Source organism: Centruroides sculpturatus, unplaced genomic scaffold (genome assembly GCF_000671375.1).
Source record: "Centruroides sculpturatus isolate CEXI.00-Female unplaced genomic scaffold, Cexi_2.0 scaffold1597, whole genome shotgun sequence".
Classification (NCBI taxonomy): Eukaryota; Metazoa; Arthropoda; class Arachnida; order Scorpiones; family Buthidae; genus Centruroides; species Centruroides sculpturatus.
In genome coordinates this window covers 37,399-56,676 of record NW_019385744.1, presented here as the reverse complement: position 1 = coordinate 56,676, position 19,278 = coordinate 37,399, and the positions used below count along the sequence as shown (strand labels likewise).

General features: G+C 32.1%; 1 protein-coding gene across 1 annotated transcript in view; it reads left to right on the top strand.

The window, feature by feature from the left end:
* LOC111641704 (telomere length and silencing protein 1 homolog) overlaps nt 1–19,278 on the top strand; it is a 32,002-nt gene that overhangs the window by 3,925 nt on the left and 8,799 nt on the right. The window contains exons 2-7 of the mRNA XM_023387914.1: nt 3,368–3,427; nt 4,108–4,162; nt 6,994–7,055; nt 7,522–7,605; nt 12,867–12,941; nt 15,668–15,796. Coding sequence (XP_023243682.1) covers nt 3,368–3,427; nt 4,108–4,162; nt 6,994–7,055; nt 7,522–7,605; nt 12,867–12,941; nt 15,668–15,796 — 465 coding nt within the window. The remainder of the gene's footprint in view (nt 1–3,367; nt 3,428–4,107; nt 4,163–6,993; nt 7,056–7,521; nt 7,606–12,866; nt 12,942–15,667; nt 15,797–19,278) is intronic.

Here is a 19,278-nt window from a genome sequence, read left to right as displayed (position 1 = left end):
GCTTCGTCAACTCTGCTATTACTTCGCTTATTCGGAGAGCGCTCCTCATTCCATCCTCCCAGGCATTAATTGATGAAGAATTACAAATCATCAAAAGAGCAATGCACAATGCCGGATATTCTAATTCCAAATATCGATATCTCTACAACCGGGTCATAAATAAATTATTTCCAAAATCTTTCCTCAGCAACAAAGAAAACCTAAAGATAATAAACCCTCCAATACCGTACTTGGGCACCATATCACTAAAAATAACGCGCATATTCAGGAAGCATGGTTTTATATTGCCTATAACCCCTCAACCGACACTACGAAGAACATTGTGCAACGACAGAGACATTCTCACCTTGAATGAAAAATCGGGGGTTTATATAATTCCATTAAAACATACAACATCAGGGGAGGAAATTATGTATATTGGAGCTACCAGCAGAATGATGCGGTCTCGTATCTTCGAACATCAAGAAGATATTAGAAACAACAGACCAGCTACAGAATTAGCGAAAAAGGTTCTAGACCAAAATTATCTTCCACTTTGGAACAACATTAAATTACTTAAGCATTGCAATGATCGTAGACAAATATTTATATGGGAAAACCTGTACATATCTGCTGTTTTGCCGTGCAACGCGCCGACGTTGGAAATACCACAGCTATGGATAACTTTATTTAAACAATCCAAGTTATAATTTTGTGATCTAATTTTATTCTACCACCATATACGGCACCATCAATCAATATTTATATGATTTGGGGAGTTCAAGTTATTACAGCAAGTTACTTTAAAAAAAAATATTTATTAATTCAATTTTATTAATTTGTTCTACATTCCGATCTCGTGCATTACGTAATTTGAAAAGTCCGTTAAAAGCTATCAATTCGAAAATAAAGGTATTCGATTTCGCCTGAAGACGACAGTCGTAAACTGTTGAAAGTACTAGCGAACATATCTGAAATTTAACAAATCGCTGTCAATAACGCCGCAACACGTAAGTGTCATAATTTTAAACAGTGCTTATTTCAAAATACCTTCACTAACGTTTTTGAACTTAGTTGTTCTTCAGGTGAATAAAAGAAAACAGGCAGAATCGATGTTATTTGAACATATCTGTTTCATACGAATTCTGAAACGCAGTGTTCTAAGGAAACCCGTGCACTCATCGTCTTAAACTTGCACATGCTCTGTAGATAGAAGGATCTCTTTTGGCTTCTCATGTATCATAAATAAGAGTTTGCCATGCTATTGATAAGGATAGTTCATCCTTATTGTTTATACACTTATCTTCTCTTGCTGTTTTATAGATATATATTGCTTCCATCCAGTGCAAATGGTGTGGTTGCTCTGTGGTGTAAATTATCTTTGCCTCCTCAAATAATGTTTGTATGTCAGGGTCTGTGGCATATTGTGCTAATGCTGTAGTATGTTTTTTATGTAGGATGTCTGCTTTATGTTCTTTGATCCTCACCTCCAACGATCTTTTTGTGGATCCCACATATACTAAGTCTTTATCCCACCTATGATCTTTTATAGGGATCCTGTATACTCCTGCTAATTTGTTGTGATGTGGAGTATCTTTTGCATTATTTACTATTCTGAATAGAGTGGGACATCATCTAAATATTAAGGAGGCTTGTTTTCTCTTGGTGATTTCTTTATAGAGTTTCTTCTCTAAGTATGGATTGTAAGTAATCAGGATTCTGTCTTTCTGAATGTTACTTTGTTGCCCTTGTAGTTCTGTTTGTTCTGTTCTTCAGGAATGAAGCATTTTTTTCAACCCTCGTGGCTATCCTACTATTATATCCATGTTTTTTGGCAATATTATTAATGGTGTTGATCTCTGTAGCAAATGCCTGCATTGTCGATGAGTGAGTGTATGCTCTTTTCACCAAGCTATTAAATGCCACTATCTTATACTGCCATGGGTCACATGGATGTGCAGGGATATACAATTGATCTGCCTGCGGTTTTCTGTATACCTCTGTGATGATAGACGTTCCTTTAACTATGATGGTCACATCTAGAAAATGAACTTGTTTGCCGCTTCCTGTTCGAGGCCCAGAGTTAATCCATACGAGATACATTCAATAAGCATAATAATAATATAGGTTGCATGCCTTATTTAGGATTTTACTTTCTGGATTTAATTTGTGAAATAATGATAATTTATTAGTATTTATTGGCTGTGCTTATTGCCTTGGCATTGTTGTGTCATGTTTGCTCCATTGCCCAAACTCCTCTTATTACATTTTGCTCATTATACTTTTTGTACTCACTTGTTGAACCTGTATCCCCAGTACTGATTAGATTTTGGAACAAATGTTTTTGGCCTCACTCAAGGTCTGCTTCAGGTTGAATGAAAACTGGATTCCAAACTTAGAATGGTCTTTGAAACACTTTCCAACATTCAGTTTTAAAATAAATAAAATAAATTTGCAGATATGTGCGTGCTATGGAGTGTCATGTCTTTCTTGCTCTTTGCATAAGTTGCGCCAGGTGTACGAAAGGGCATTGCAGTCTTTGAAGTTTATACATCTCCCTGTCTGGCCAGCCCTGTATATTTCAAGGGCTTCTAAGGCCCTGGTGTGGTCTGTGTGAAAGGCTCTTTTTATCAGTTTGGCATTGGATAGGTCTGCATGAACCTCTGGGTTGGTGGCATAAGTGATAGGGCAGTGGTGTAACAAGCACAGTCTATGTTGTATTTGTGTTTCTTGACACTCTGTTGGATGGAATGTTTAGTGGATCCAATGTACACCATTTCTCACCTAAACCTGTCATCTCTCATTGGAATATTGTATACTGTCGGAGCCCTGAGATAGTCCAAAGATAGCAACGCTGTTTCATATGCCTGGTGCTACTTATGCAAAGAGCAAGAAAGAGATGATGCCCCATAGCAAGTGCATATTTCAAATTTATTTTATTTATTTTAAAACTCAACGTTGGAAAGTGTTTCAAAAACTATTCTAAGGTTGGAATCCAGTTTTCATTTGGCCTAAAGCAGATCTCGAGTGAAGCCGAAAATGCTTGTTCCAAAATCTAATCAGTACCGGGGGATAAAGGTTCAATGAGTGTGTACGAGGGTGATCATAACACCGGTAAACAGAGTAGAACATATTGTGATCATTATACTTTTGTTTGATCACCCAGTATATATTGAATATATGAGATATTTTCTATAATTAAAAATTATCTTTGATTTTGACGATTGACTCTTATTTATATTTTTATTTTTCTTTAAATGATATAAATTATTTCTTTAAAAAATAATTAATAATATACTATTTAGGCTATTTACTCTTTAACAATTTTTGTTAAATTTTCAGAAGAATGTCTGCAAATGTTTTAAAATAATTAAAATTTTTTTTGTAGATCAATCTTGGAAGATGCAAAAGAAATAAGAAAATTACGCAAGAGATGCAATGGTGTCAGGTATTTATATAAATATTTTGAACTTGTTTAGTTTTATTTTATTTTTAAGAAATAAATATTAATAAATATGTTTCAAAATTGAAAATTTTTATTTTTTGCATTTAAATTTGTTTGCAATTTTATATAATGTTTTCTTAAAAAAATAATGTTAACAATGAACTTTCTCATTAATTTACTTATAACTGATTAAATGGATGGTCATGTTGTAACATATATTTTGAGGGATGGAATTTGATTTGGACTTTTGCAATTTGTAATAAGTAACTCAGATCAGATCAAGCTTCATTAGTATTACTGTATCAACTGACCAATCAATCAAATCATCTGATAATCTGTCTAAAGTTTAAACTGATGCTAGATAAAGGATTCCACTCTCTGTATTTTGCCTATTTTTTTCATATATTTAGATGATTAATTTAGTATTTATCATACGAAACAGAACCTTTAATTCTAAATAAAACAAAATCAATGTATAAATATTGTTGATTTTTTCACAATTACATACGTTTTTGAGGAAGTTAGTTCTACTAAATGAACAGTAATTGAAAAATGTATTAAATGTAATTGCCTTCTTTACAGTAAATATTTAGATATATATACTGTATAAGCTACAGTATTATATAGATAAATTATATGTATATTTAATAAGATATTACTGAAAATATCTTTATATCTATCAGTGCCATTGGTCTTGCTTTTGGAAAAAAATTGACTACAGAAGAAGAGATGATAACTGTAAGTATAATTCTTGAATAAATTTCTAAACACTGATAATTTGTGTAATGATTGTGAATGAGGTAAAATTTACAGAGAATTTTAAAGGACACAACTTTAAGCAAAATTGAGATTAGTTACATTGGTGTTTGGAACTGCAAGTGACGACCTATTGTTTGATTGTGAAACAACATAGTGAGATGTGATGACCAGAAAAGATAGAATAGAAATTTTTTGAGTATATACTGATTGTTTTAAAAATGGCAAGGATGTAAACCAGGGGTGTCCAACCCGTGGGCCGCATGGGGCCCAAGGCAAGTTCCAATGCGGCCCAGAGAAACAAAAAGGTTGGACACCCCTGATGTAAATGTATGTGTGAATATGTACTGTGAATTGTAATGTTAAAGTAGTATGAATGGGCAAGTACATGTGCTTCTGTACTTATGAAAAGGTTAAGTTCTTGAAATTCTGAAATCGTGTTGAAATGCTTGAAAGTGTAAAACCAACCTAGAAAATGCATATGTGCACAAAATAAACACTTATTGTTAATATTTGATCTTTCAATGTACTTAATAGAATACATTACATTCATTTACCTGCTCACTATTGCTATTAGTAGCAGGTATTTCAAATGCAGCTTTTTTTGCACCTAATGCACTTAGTTTTATAGTGTTTTAGTTTCTGTTGGGAATAGAATATTTCTTGCATTTATTACCATTGCTAGATTTACTGTTATGTTTTAGATGCATTTTTGAAGCACTAATTGTAAAAGATTATAAAAATTGCAAACAATAGTGAAAAACACCATTATTCCAACATTACTGACTTCGACTCCACCTCACCAGTGGCGATGGAACCTCAGAATTTGTGCCAGAACGAAAAATGACAATACATAATAGAAATAAGTCCACATTTAATTATTAATATTTATAAAAAATTTATTATTTATTACTGGCCAAAGACTGACTTCAATGCCAACCCATGAATGGCAAGAGCAGTTCAGAATCCATGTGAAATTTAAATTTTAGATATACAGTCAAATTGTTTTTAAGTAGAACATTCATATGCACAGGAACCCCTGAATAGACAATGTACAACACTCTCAACACTTTCCCATTTGTATTGAACCATAGAAAAAACAAAGTTTGTATCAAATTTTATTTTATTAATGTAATATTATTAATACAACATTTGACACAAACTTTGCAATTCGGTACACATTTATTGATGGTCGGACGGCTGAGGCAGTTATGGCATTGGCCTAGTCCTCTGAGGAACCAGGAATCAAATTTTTACAGTTGAAAAACCCCAGAAATTTTTCAGGGGATGGTCAAAGCCATGATGGGTATGATTAAAAAAATCCTCATAGTGTTCAAGGGCCCAAAGAGGGAAAAAGTTCATATTTATTACATATGTACTAAGTTGTGACATGAAATATACTTTTTACAGTATGTTGCAGTCAGAAGAAGTGGAAATACACTGTGCTGTACAAATCATTATACCCTGGTGACTCAATCTTTAGATATTACTAGTGATTGTAGTTAATAAATTTCATCATTAATATTATTAGAAGAATCACTAATTGGTTATTTACTTACAGATTATATAAATGGGTGGAAAGAAAGAAGTTGTGTTCAAGTAAATATGATTTCTGATACTCCCACCCTACATTAATAAAGCAATTAGAACGATTCTCTTATTTTTAGAATTGTATTAGAACTACAGTTTTGCTGACAAATTCATTAATGAAAATTTCTGTGATTATTCTGCTGGGAAAAAAGCACATTAATTTACATTGTTTCACATAAATTAGAATGATATTATGGAAAATTTATTAAAGCCTAATTTTGTGTTAGATCTTGTGGATATTCTAATATTTCTGTTGGATGGCTGAGATGATTAAGGCATTAACTTACTGCTCTGGGATGGAGGATTAAATCAGGATGGTCAAAATAACCTTAGGAATTTTTTGGGGAATCTGTCCTGGATATGTAAGTTCCCATCTCTAATCATCTGGCTATCCACTTATGAGCCTGTCAAAATCTCTTAGTACCCACAGGATGGAAAGAATTACAAAAAAAGAAAATTGCTGAAATTGCTTAATAACAAAAGGTATAATTGGAGAATACAGTTGTATACTATTTTAATATAATATTTAGAAAAATATTACAATTGAAAACAAACACAGATAAAATTGATAGAAGAATTACAATAATCTGACTTCAAATGCAGATTTATATACTGTAAATGCTGGATCAAGAGCTTACAATAAAAGGTTAACTCTGCTAATGATTCAGTTGTGTTTCTGTGCTGGGAGGGACTTGTAAGAAGATGATAATTTTTGTGTTTGTCTTCAATTAGATATTTTAAAACAATTTACAGTAAAATTTCTTGTGTCTTGGGGTTGCAAGGATTTTTCTTATTTTATTTATATTTGCTGTTCTGTGGGATGCCATTAATACTAATCTTGCATTTTGATCTTTATTATTTTCTTATTGATTCTTAATGATGGATGTAAAGTCTGAGAGTGCATGAGTCAACAATGAAGCTTTTGTACTGAGTAAATTTTAAATTTACAAATTAAGAATATTCTTTAATATTATATTAATCAAACAATACATTGAGTATACAAAATTTTGTGGTATCGTGTAAATAATAGTACTGAGGTTCACCAAAGTCAAGTGATTAATGAAAATAGATAGAATGTTGTTTTATTCTTGTATATAGTAATTTAATTATTTGAAAGAATTAGTTAACATTTTTCCATTTAAATTGATGCTTTAATTTAACTGTGTTGTTATAATTATACTTACAATAATAAATTTACATTCCAATGTTAATAATTTTTTCAGGAAGATCCATTTAAATTAAAAACTGGTGGTATGGTCAATATGAAGGCTTTGAAACAAGGAAGGTAAGTTTTATGACTATTTAAAACTTCTAATATATATATATAAATAATGGTGAGGAATGAGCTGCAGTATAACATATTGGACCTCATTCCTCACTTAATTATCCTGTGGTTCTAGCTAGATTCAAGGTAGGCACAAAAAGACATCATTTAGTGCTCACAGAGCTGAAAGAATTAAGAGATATATATTTAAAAAAAAAAATTCCTATTGTGCTGCATCACTAAGTGTTTATATTTATACATAAAACATCATTTATTTACAAACTAATGATTTATAGTAACTTTTTGGAAATAAATCACCATATAATTCACTAATCAAGTGTATCTGATGTGATTGTTCAATACTGTGAAGGAAAAACAAGATTGTTTTTATAACTTAATTATTATATTATTTTATGTTCAAGTAATGTGTTATTAACAATTGTACTTTTTGTTTTGCTTACTGAAATATACTTTTATATTTTAATAGGACAGGCATTGAAGAATTAGATGCTGTAAATCTCGGTAATACCTTTTCTGCAGAAACCAATCGACGTGATGAAGATGCAGATATGTAAGAATAATTTGTGGTAGTAAAATGTTAATTAGTTATTTATGTTGAAAAATAAGGAAAATATTAACATTTTCATGATCTGTTGATTGGTGGCAACACTGAACATTTTTGCTTGTAAGCTCCCACTACCCTTTTTACTTTTTCTTTTGTTCTACTCTTCCTGCCTTGTCTTCAGATGTGGATGAATTGTGTGAAGTAGTAATGGGCTCAGATTGCTTTAACTGTGTGATGGAACTTTCTTGACTTCACATTGGATATTTAGAAGGCAAATTTAACTGGTCAACTTGGAAATATAAAATTTGCATTGTGTTAAGGAATATTCTTAGTGCATTTAATATTATTGAAGGAAAAATTTTGAAACTGGAATAATTAGATTCCGATGTTTCAAAGGAAGAAAGAACAAGGTATGAAAAAGAACTATTATATTTCACTAATTGCGATAGTAGTATCTTGTTGGTTTTTAACTTTCAATCTGTCTGAAGAAACTTTAAAGAAAGTCACACATTTTACAACAGCACGATACGTTTAGTTAGAATTACATAGATTATATGAAGGTGTCTGTGAAGACAAAGCTTACGATCTTTGTATGAGATTTTTTAGATTTGAACAGCTTCTTATGTGTGTTAGTAACTAAGACCTCTTGATTTTCGTTTTCATTATCCTTACAGGTTAAAGCTCCATCATACGAGCACAACTGCAGTTAAATTATCTATGGTACAATCCTTTTTTAAAATAAGAAGCCAGTTTGACTTAATGAAAAATAGTTGTCAGGTAAAGTATCTAAGACTTTACAAAGTAACAATAAATCTGGCAACTTTTCCATTCCTTCATCCTTTGTTAATTCTACATTCAAATCATTCCAAATTTTTTTAGTTTTGATAAATCACTGGCCATATCATCTCCAACTTGACATTTATAACCAAACTAACGGGAAAGTCTAGTTCAGATATAGTTTGTCACTATTGTCACAGATCTGGTCATAAAATAAAGTATTGTTTTAAAAGGAAAGCATGCAGTAAAACTAAACAAGAAAATAGAGCGTTTTCTGCAGGATCTCATAAAGATAATAATTGTAATATGACTCTCTTAACAATTATGTTGAATACAGTACTTAGTGAAAATGATAAAGATTGTTGGTATGTGGACAATGGAGCTACAAGTCATGTTACCTAGCAACAAAATTTGTTTTGTAACTTTGAGCACTTTATTCAGTTACCACAGTCAATGGAGACAAAATATCTGCAATAGGTAATGGAAAAATTGAACTAGAAACATATGTGGATAATACGCGGAATAAAATTATATTATGTAATGTTTGGTTTGTACCAGATCTTAAGAAAAATCTATTTTCAATGTTAGCTGCTCAGGATCATCATCACTCTGACTTATTTATATCAAAGGCTGAAGAATGCAAATTAAAAGTTGATGGACGCATAATAATAACTGGTAGACATAGCCGATACTGAGGTATTTTTAATCTTAATTTAAGAAGTGTAACATGTAGCAAGCCATGTGAGATAAATGCAGTTACTAAGTCAAATTTATTACAGATCTATCAACAAATTGACGTTTGAACTATGGTTTAATAAAAGACCAAATATTAAACACTCATGAATCGTTGGAAGTACTTGCTATACTCATGTACTCAAGCAGCTAAGGGAAAAGTGGAAGAAGAAAGCACATAAAGGTGTTTTGATAGGATATGATGATGATGGGTATCACATATGGGACAAAGAAAATAACAAGCTCATTCGTTTGAGAGATGTTACTTTTTAAGAAGAATCCTTGATTGTTAAAAATGATATCTTGAATATACCTCATTCAGAAATAATCATGAAGTCTGATAGTTTACAATAAGATGATAGTTATCTGAATGCTGAAAAAGATTTGCGTTTTCATGATAAAGTTGAGAGCAAAGAGAGAAAACAAAAAATGACTATGGGATCGTTCATTATGCGTCCCAGAAGATTTGTTGACTATGTTATGTCAGCAATCTAATGCCTTTGAAGATCCTAGTACTTACACAGAGGCAATTAGTTGTCAGAACCAAGAGAAATGATTAAGTGCTATGGATTGTGAAATAAAATCCTTAAAAGAAAATTATACATGGACCTTTGAAGAGTTACCAGGTGAAAGAAAAGCAATTACACGTGTGACCGGAGGGTCGGCACTTCTTTAGTGCCTTGTCAGGACTGACACCACTATGTCTTGTTTGACATGGAAGCCGGGACGGTGTGTTGATTTGGATTCAATGTAGATTATGCGAGCAGCTGCATGCATGGGTGATCGAATTTGGGATGGAGACGGATTGAGAGACAGCGCACCGGAAGTACTTCACTCAGATTCTACATTTAACAACAAATACCCATTTAATAATTTCAACAAAGAAAGGTTACAGGATACATATCATAATGTTAGATTAATCGACCTATTTAACGGAGTGGTCGCAAGAGAGAGAGTTTACATGAGGTTTGCGTGGTGATAAATACCTTTTGTAGCTGATGTCCGGTTTAGTCTCTTTTAAAATCGCTGGTAAAGAGTTGAGTATTCAATAGTTCATATTTAAAGGCTACTAAAACCTTTAAATATGAACTATTGGATACTCAACTCTCAACTCAAGTAAAATGTCCAAGTTGATGAGTAGATAGAATTGGATAGATAGTAAAGGAAAAATTGAACTAGAAACATATGTGGATAATACACGGAATAAAATTATTGATTTATTCCGTTAGGTAGGTTCGTGCACTATCACAATAAAAAATTGGAGAAAGTTGGGTGCTGACTTTACTCTGGAAGGAATGGGCGATGACTCTCTCTTCGGCCAGCAATGTTGATATCAGTTTGATATTGCCTGGCCAAAAGGTCAGCAGATCATGGGAATGCATTCCTTTTGTTGTCGGGAAAGTGTAAGTGGAGATGTTTTCAGATAGCTGACGACAACAATTATGCAAGTATGGTGTCATCGATGATTAAATTTTTGTAAAGTTCGGATTCTCACATACAAATGAGTAAAACAAGACCAATCCAGATGGTTCAATAGACAAGTTTAAGGCAAGACTGGTAGCAAAGGGATTCTCTCAAAGAAAAGGAAAGGATTTTGATCAAACATTCAACCCTGTTGCTAAGTTAGGAACAATTAGAGCACTTTTAAATGTTGCAGCAAATGAAAATATGTCTCTGATACAATTTGATGTCCAACACCTTTCCTATATGGTATAATAGACAAGGACATTTACATGGAACAGCCTGAGGGGTTTAGTGATTGTTCAGAGTCTGTAAGTTAAAATGAAGTCTTTATAGACAAGCTCCACGATGTTGGAACAAGAGATTTCGGGACTATCTTTTGAAATTAGCTTCCAAAGGAGTGATGCAGATCTTTACCTTCATAAAACAAAAAAGGTCCAAATAAACTTTTCTTAACCTTGTGTGTAGATGACTGTTTGGTGGCAGCAACATCCTCGGGAATCAGCAAAGTTTACAAAGCAGTTAAAAAGTGAGTTTAAGATTTAATAAATACATAAAAATATAAATACAACTTTAACAAAGGTAAAACCTTGCTTTTTTCATTCTTTTCACTATTCACACCATCAGCAGTTTAAGATTGAGTTTAAGATTGTTTCTAGGCTACCTATTTCTTAGGTTTAGAAATTCGCAGACAAAGTGATGGATTAATTTTTGTAAATCAAAAGTCCTATACAGAAAAAATTCTTTGAAATGGAGCGTTTTGGCATGTAAGAATGCAGACCTGTGTCAACACCAATAATTAATGAAAGCAATAAATCAGGAAAAGTAGGTTCCTGTGAGAATAATGAAGAACACAAAGAGGATAAACCATATCGTCGTCAGTAGGTGCTATTACGTACTGTACCTGATGGTTGGTACACGACCATCAGGTACAGTACATAATAGCACCTACTATAATAGTACCATAATAGTCCTGATAGTGGTTATGCAGTGGGAGTAACTTCAAGGTCACTTGAAGTTTATACTAATGAGAACTGGATAAATGTTAAAAAGATCTTCCACTATCTGAAGGGTACACTTGATTATGGAATGCTCTGTAAGAAAGGATACATACAAGAAGGCATCCATACAGTGATGCTGATCACAGTGAAGATTTGGTCACTGAACATTTTACTTCCAGAGTTGTTTGTATTTATTCCAGTGGTGCAATCACTTGGCTGTGTCAAAAACAATGTTCAGTTGCAATATCTACTACAGAAGCAGAAGTGGTGGCTACAAGTGAATCAGCACGTGAAATAGTATGGCTGAAGCAATTGCTGAAATATCACAGAACTCAGAGCCTCCAGAGCTACAAATTGACAATGAAGCAGCAAAAAGATTGGCACAAAACCCAGAATACCATCACTGTACTAAACAAACGAGACATTTCTTTGTTCAGGAGCTAGTTACTGATGGAACTGTTGTGGTGAAGAGAGTGGCCATAGAATTTCAGGTAGCTGACATAATGACAAAACCACCAAATAAACCAAGACTTGAATCACTTTGCAAGGACATGGGTATCCAACAGATCATTGAATGAGGGACAGTGTTGAAAAATAAGGAAAATATTAACATTTTCGTGATCTGTTGATTGGTGGCAACACAGAATGTTTTTGCTTGTAAGTTCCCCCTACCCTTTTTATTTTTTCTTTTGTTCTACGCTTCCTGCCTTATTCTTCAGACATTGGATGAATTGTGTGAAGTTGTAATATTAATATACATTCCTTTTGTGTTTAAATAAAAGTTTTTTAATAAAATTGAAGACAGTCTGCCCAATAAAGTACCACCATTTATTATTTCTGTGTTCCAGACATTACACATTCTTGGCAACAGACCTTTCCTTTTAGGCTACTTGTTGCCAGAAGTTTAAAAAGTCCTTTTAAAAAACACGAAATATATATCCAATTAAAATTACAAATAATTTCTAAAAAGGAACTGGTGACATTCAGACATCTTTCTTGCGTCCATCATACCTTCGTTTGGGGTCATATTGCTTTTATCTACTAAAAAGAAGTGCTGGAATATGTAGATTTAATGAAAGCTGCCCCCTGGTGACAATACATGTAGATTTTCATCTGTAAATTCTTGAATTTTATTAAAAAACAATCTCCATTGGACGAAAAATTTACAGATAAAAGTTTTTGTTACTATAACAGTGTATTTAGAGGTTCTGACATCAAGTTTCAGCAATTTATTTACTTATTAATAAATGAATGTAAATGTTTTTGATGGCTAATCAATGATTTATTTGGTTTTAGGATGAAATACATAGAAGAAGAACTGGCAAAGCGTAAAGGAGTGGAGAATGCAGAAGAAAATGATCAGGATAATAAGTAAGATTTTACTTGTTAAAATGAATACTTAGAGATTTACAAAAATTTTGAAGAGACATAAATTAAAAATATCTTTGCATCACAGAAACATCATATAAGTATCCCTCGTGTAACATGGTAGTTATGTTTCAAAAAAGTGCTGTGTTATGTGAATTCATGCTATACGAAACAAAGGACTATTGCAAAACATAAGGCTAGGTTCAAAAAGTTAGCAAAAGTATAGTATTCTTTTTCTTCACTAAGAGAAATATGTTTAGTAAAGCAATCGATAATTTATTTTCAATCAATAATTAACTAAAAGTCACAGTTAAAAGTAATGTATTAAGCATTAATATTAATTTTAGTTAAACCAGAGTGTTTTCTTTTTACAAAGTATCGTCATCATCTCTGGTTTTTTGTTGATCATTGTCAGAAATATCAGCGGTCTTCATTTTTCTTATTTTTATCATAAGTTTTTTTTATAGATGACAAAAGAAAAATATATTATTAATTGAAAATTTGTTCTAGGAGTCCCTCATTTGTTCAAATACTGAGTGATTTTTCTCCAGAATTTGTGTTTGAATACCAAATTGATTGAGCTTGGAACAGTTTGAGTACCAAAATATCACTATTTCATTTGTACTTTTTACAAATGAGTATTTACAGTTAAAAACAGTTTAATAACCTAAATGTTAACAGTTTAATAACCTAAAATACCTAAAAATGTTTAAATTGACTTTATTAAATATGAAGATTAATCTATTAAACCAAAATATGGTGACAGTCTTAAATGCTAATGTCTGAAAGCAGTGTCAACAATACCTGGTTGATAGGATAGCTAGGAGAAGGAAGAAAAATTGCACTATCAGTTTTTATTAAAGTAAATCTTATGAAAGGCACAAAATAAAAAAAATTTGAAAATTTCAATATTGTAAAATCTATGGGTAAATTTGAGATGACACATGCTTACTTGAATAAAATAAATATTGAATAAAGGATTTTGCACTTAAAAATTTTGAAATTTTGTATGGATGATTTCCCAAATTCTCAATCCATGTTATAGCGAAATCAGAAACTGTGTTGTATGGGAGGATATCCCCAATTTTCCAACCATGTTAAAGTGAAACCGTGTTGCAGAAGTACCATGTTGTACAAGGGTTACCTGTAAAACTATAATCTTACAGCTGAGTTGACCTTTATTTTAATGCTCTTGTTTATCTTAATATGCAAAACATTAAAACTTTCTTCTGAAATCTGAAGACATTTTTAATTTATTGCTTCTTTTAAATTTTTGTGAATTTTAAGTATATTTATCATTCTGGATATTTTATTAATTGTTAAATTGAAATTTAAGATTAATAAATATAAACCATGAATCCCATAAGTTGTTTTAAGTGCATTGAGAATTTAAACAAGCATGGTCAAGCCGATCTGATAGCATGCTTCACAAAATCAAATCAAATATTAATTTTGTTAAAAATAAATTTTACAAATTCTTGAAATCAAATAGTTGTTGCGCATGTGCATGGACATGCACAATAAATGGATTAAATGGAACATAACACTTAGGTAGTGAAAGTGAAGTCATTGCACATGTGCATGGAAATCTGACATGTGGACAACGTTAGGACTTTTGTCTGTCTGACTGACAGACAAAAGTCCTAACATAAGCATTTTACCACTATAGTGGAGCGTACTAAAAAGTAGCTTGACATTACAAGTGTGAATAATAAGTTAAATATGAAAATTAAAACAAATGGTTTTTGCCTTTATTATATTTATCCAGGACAATGAAAATTCTTATCTTTGTTTACATATTTAAATTACTTTTCTCTTTCATTATATATAAAGCTGTACAGGCCTAATTCACTCACTGATATGAAATGTTCAAGCATTTTACCAAAAATATAAATGTCTTGTTTCTTTGGACCATTTCTCACATTACCAGAAAAATAAGACTTAAAAATGTTTTGTTTTTTAAGATGTTAAAGTTTAATGCTGTGTGCAAGATTTAGCTGATTTCAAGCACTGTTTGCATGTTGAATCTCTTCTAAGTGAATGGCCTAGAGTTTATTATAAAAGTCTATTTTTAGAACAAATGACATTGCTTTTATACCCTGGGTTACTTAAATGTATAAATGGTTGACCCATAATAGAAGCTCTCAGAAAGGATGTCCTTCAGAAATTAGCTCACAGGATAATACTCACAGGAGTAATGTCATACCATCAAATTTATAGCCTAAAGCTGATAATTAAGTTAAGCAAGCAATTTGAGAAGCATTGTTCAAGTTTTATATAAATTGTGATAATACATTACAGAACAATTGTAAAAATTATACTATTATATTTTTTATTATAATTTGATTCTACATTATGAGATGTTGATATCAAATGACAAAGGTCAAAGCTTGCTGTTCTGGAGACCTGGTTTTAGGTTTGGTTGGAAGGAAGTTCTGATGGATTGTCTGTCCCAGAAATATTGGGTTTTATTCCTTACCGACTGGCTTCCTCTATTGTGAGCTTGGCCAAACTTGTTATGGGCATGGCTAAAAAGGTATTTTTTTAGTTTCCTCAGGATGGATAATTTAAAAAATAGATACATGAATAAAAATAAAACACGATTTATTGTAAAACTTTTTAATAGTTTCAGGTGATTTTAAAATTAATCCATATTTTTATAACATTTAGCATTGTTTATAATAAATACTTTTATCAGTTAAATCTAATGTAAAAATTATTTTTTATAGAGTAATGAAACCAGAAGATGTTCTGTTTGAAGTACCAGAGCATTTAAGACGATCGTCATCTAAAAAATCAGAAGAAATGTTGTCCAATCAAATGCTATCGGGAATACCAGAAGTTGATCTAGGAATTGAGTAAGCAAGATATTTTATATTTATATAAAACTACAGACAAAACATTTAACTGTTTCTTTCAAATCTTAATCTATACTAATATTATAAAGAGATAATGTTTGTAAGTAAGTAAGTAAGTTTGGATGTAGCAGGTAATCTCCGAAACTATTCATCCGATTTCAAAAATTCTTTCACCAATATTTAGAATGGAACTTCAGAGTGGACATGGACTGTATATTATTCTGGTAAACATTCATATAAATTAAAAGATATAATCTAGGTTAAGGCTTTTATGTCCAACAGATGGCACTACGAGTATGATGCCCTAAGCTTGCTTTTCTGTGAGGCATTATTCTTTTCTGTGAAAATGAACTAAAGCAAATCATCTTCTATCTATATATCTATATAAATAAAAATGTAATGTTCATTTGTACCAATTCCTTTGAAATTTTGACACAACGCTGCATTCGAATACGCACATGTTTTTATATAATATACATGTCGAAATTCCCCCCACTGAAGGGAGATGGTTAGGATTAAGAGAAAAAACTGTAAAGAACTCTGCTTCTATTTATACTATTTTAGATGTGGTTTCTTGCATTTTTATTGCGTTTTAATAGGGTACGTCAACAGAATGTACACTAAGAAGGGATTTTCTGATATTTCCCCTGCGGGGGAGAGGGACAAAATTAAGGCTTACTGTGAATAACTCTGCTTCTATTTATACTATTTTAGATGCGGGTTTTTGCATTTTTGATTGTGTTTTAATAGGGTACGTCAAGAGAATGTACACTAAGAAGAAATTTTTCGAAAAATTTCCCTCCCCCTACAGGGGAAGTGTTATACATTTATAATAGATACATTTTGAGCCACAACAACGCGTGGTGGGGTCTGCTAGTCCTATATAAATTTAATTTGTGATCATATGAAATAGTAGCAATTTTCTGCACTTTGTCTTTTGTGTGAGCATTTTTACACATTATATTTCTGTAATATCTTCATGCTATGTGCTATCCATCTAATTGTGTAAAAATTTTAGTAAAAAAATATTTCTGTTTATCACAGGCCCTGAAATCACTACCTTAGATGTGTGATTGCTTACAGCTTTTTGTTATTGCATGCAACACATGATTGTTTGTGATTTTCCACTCTGATTTTATTTTTGATGACGCAGTGTTGGTAAAAATGATATTGGAGAAATTTTACATGATTGCCACAAGAGGTTGTTATGATGTGATGGAACTTTGTCAGCTATGCATGATGTAAAGACATGGCTGTCTGCAATTTGCTACAACCTTGAACACTTGTTTCCATAAAATTGTCTGGGGTTCTACAACCTTCACAAATTTAAATGTTTTTGTGCTTTATTTTGTGTCTGAAAAATACAAAAAAATCATTTTCTGGTCCTTTATAGACTTCATGCATTCCCATCATTTATCTCTGGTTGAACTCTAATTGTTTCATACTAGCTCACTTTATTGCGAAGTTTGAAGAACTTCTTATGGGAGTTTGCTCAATGACATTGTGACATTATTCTTTAAACAAAACAAGATCATATAAACTAAACAATATAAGATGTTAAAATATTTTATGTGCAGAGAAGACACATTACAGGATTTCCCAGAATTGTGAAGTTTGAGGTATAACAATTATGTGCAGCATAATTATGCACGAAAAATATGATATCTAAATCATCATCATAACACTCCTTCAAAAAGAATTTAATACTTTTTCAAGGAGTAACATATTGTGAATTGTGAAATAATTTAATACTTTTTATTTTTCAACTTTAAGTTATCTTATTTTCTTATTTCTTAAAATTTAAAAAACATTTTGTAAAGCATTATTCTTAAAGAAGTCTAAGAATAAATTAAATATACTATGATGAATATACATTATAATTGAAATAAAAAGTACAGGTATACCTCGCCTTACGTCGGTTATTGGTTCCAGGAAAACGACGTAAGTCGAATTTACCTGTCTTCGAATCTACTTATCACTAGGAAAGCATTTTAAATAATATATGGTTAATAAAAATCTATTTTAAGCTTACAAACAAATAAATTTTAGTTTTTAATATAGTACAAAAAAAATAATCTAAATTTACGAATGCGTGTACTGTAAATACAGTACATACTTGTATATATTTTAATATGATTTTATGTGCTTTAAACGTTTATCTAGTGATATTACGACTTCAATATTTGTGGCGGACAGACGTAAAGTCGAATAAAATGACTTAAACTTGATTTTTATTTTTCCATATACTTTTTTAACAAGCGACGTATAATCGGGAACGACGTAACTCGAAACGACGTAAGTCGAGGTATGCCTGTACTTATATATATAAGTACTATTTAATTCAATATATATATACATACATATAAAATAAATATAACTAACCTGATAATTATTTTAAATACCAAACTGCCAGATTTTTTATTGGGCCATAAGGCTAAACCGAGGGGGCTGAAGCGGAGAGCTTCTCCCCACTTATCGGCTTGGCTGTCAGAGAATGGCTATAGGAGGGCAAAAAGGAGAGGGAGGCGTAATGAAGTCGTGATGAGGTGTCGGCAGTATACAAAGATAGTCGTAAAATTTAAGAATAACACATTTAATTATAAAACAAATAATACAAATACATGAGAATACATTAACGTTAAACAAAAATAAGTAAATAGTAATGATAATATCTCTGCGTCGCGACAATATCGGACATCCGACGTTTGTCTATCCCGTTAGTGGGACCATGCCGAAGGTCCTCGATTCAATAATTCTAAGTCCCGCGTACATATAGAGAGACTATTTTTTAAGTCTCCAGTATATCGAGAGACGATTAATTTCTAAGTCCCGAGTATACCGAGAGAAGATTAATTTTAAGTCCCAATTATATTGAGAGAGAGGGAAGAAAAAATAATCTAAGGCTTTACCTCTTTTAGATCGGCGATCAGAAACCTCGAACTCCTTCCAGAGTAGAGTAGGCACTTGTAGTCTTCTTCCCCGATGATCACTTCGAGTCCTTGGACTGTTCCCCTTTTATACTTTTTTAGCGTGGGAAATCTCGGGGGACTCTGTTGACGCAATATGTCAGTTCTCCCGATTTATGACAGTCTCCCCCGTCATGGGTGACGACACTATTGACATCTTATGGCGAATTCAACACTTATTGGTCAAGAGATGTCTGGCCAGTGCACTAAATGTGTCATCACCTGGGGAGATGACTGACCGTTTTTGGTAAGGTTTCTCACCGTATAGTTGACCCTAATAGGTGACCTTTTGTCCACTCTCCACCCAGGAACAAATGTTGGTGTCTGCGGTTTAGCCAATTAGTGAAATATTGTAATAGAGTAGTCTCCTGGGGAGAGAGTGATTTCTTCTGCGGTTGCCTCGGACGACTTCGTCCGTCAAGAAGGTCATCTCCAGTAACTACGCACTTTATTGTCCAGGGTCTATTCCTCGGGCAACGGAGTGATAACGGGAGAAATAACGGAAATAATGATTAA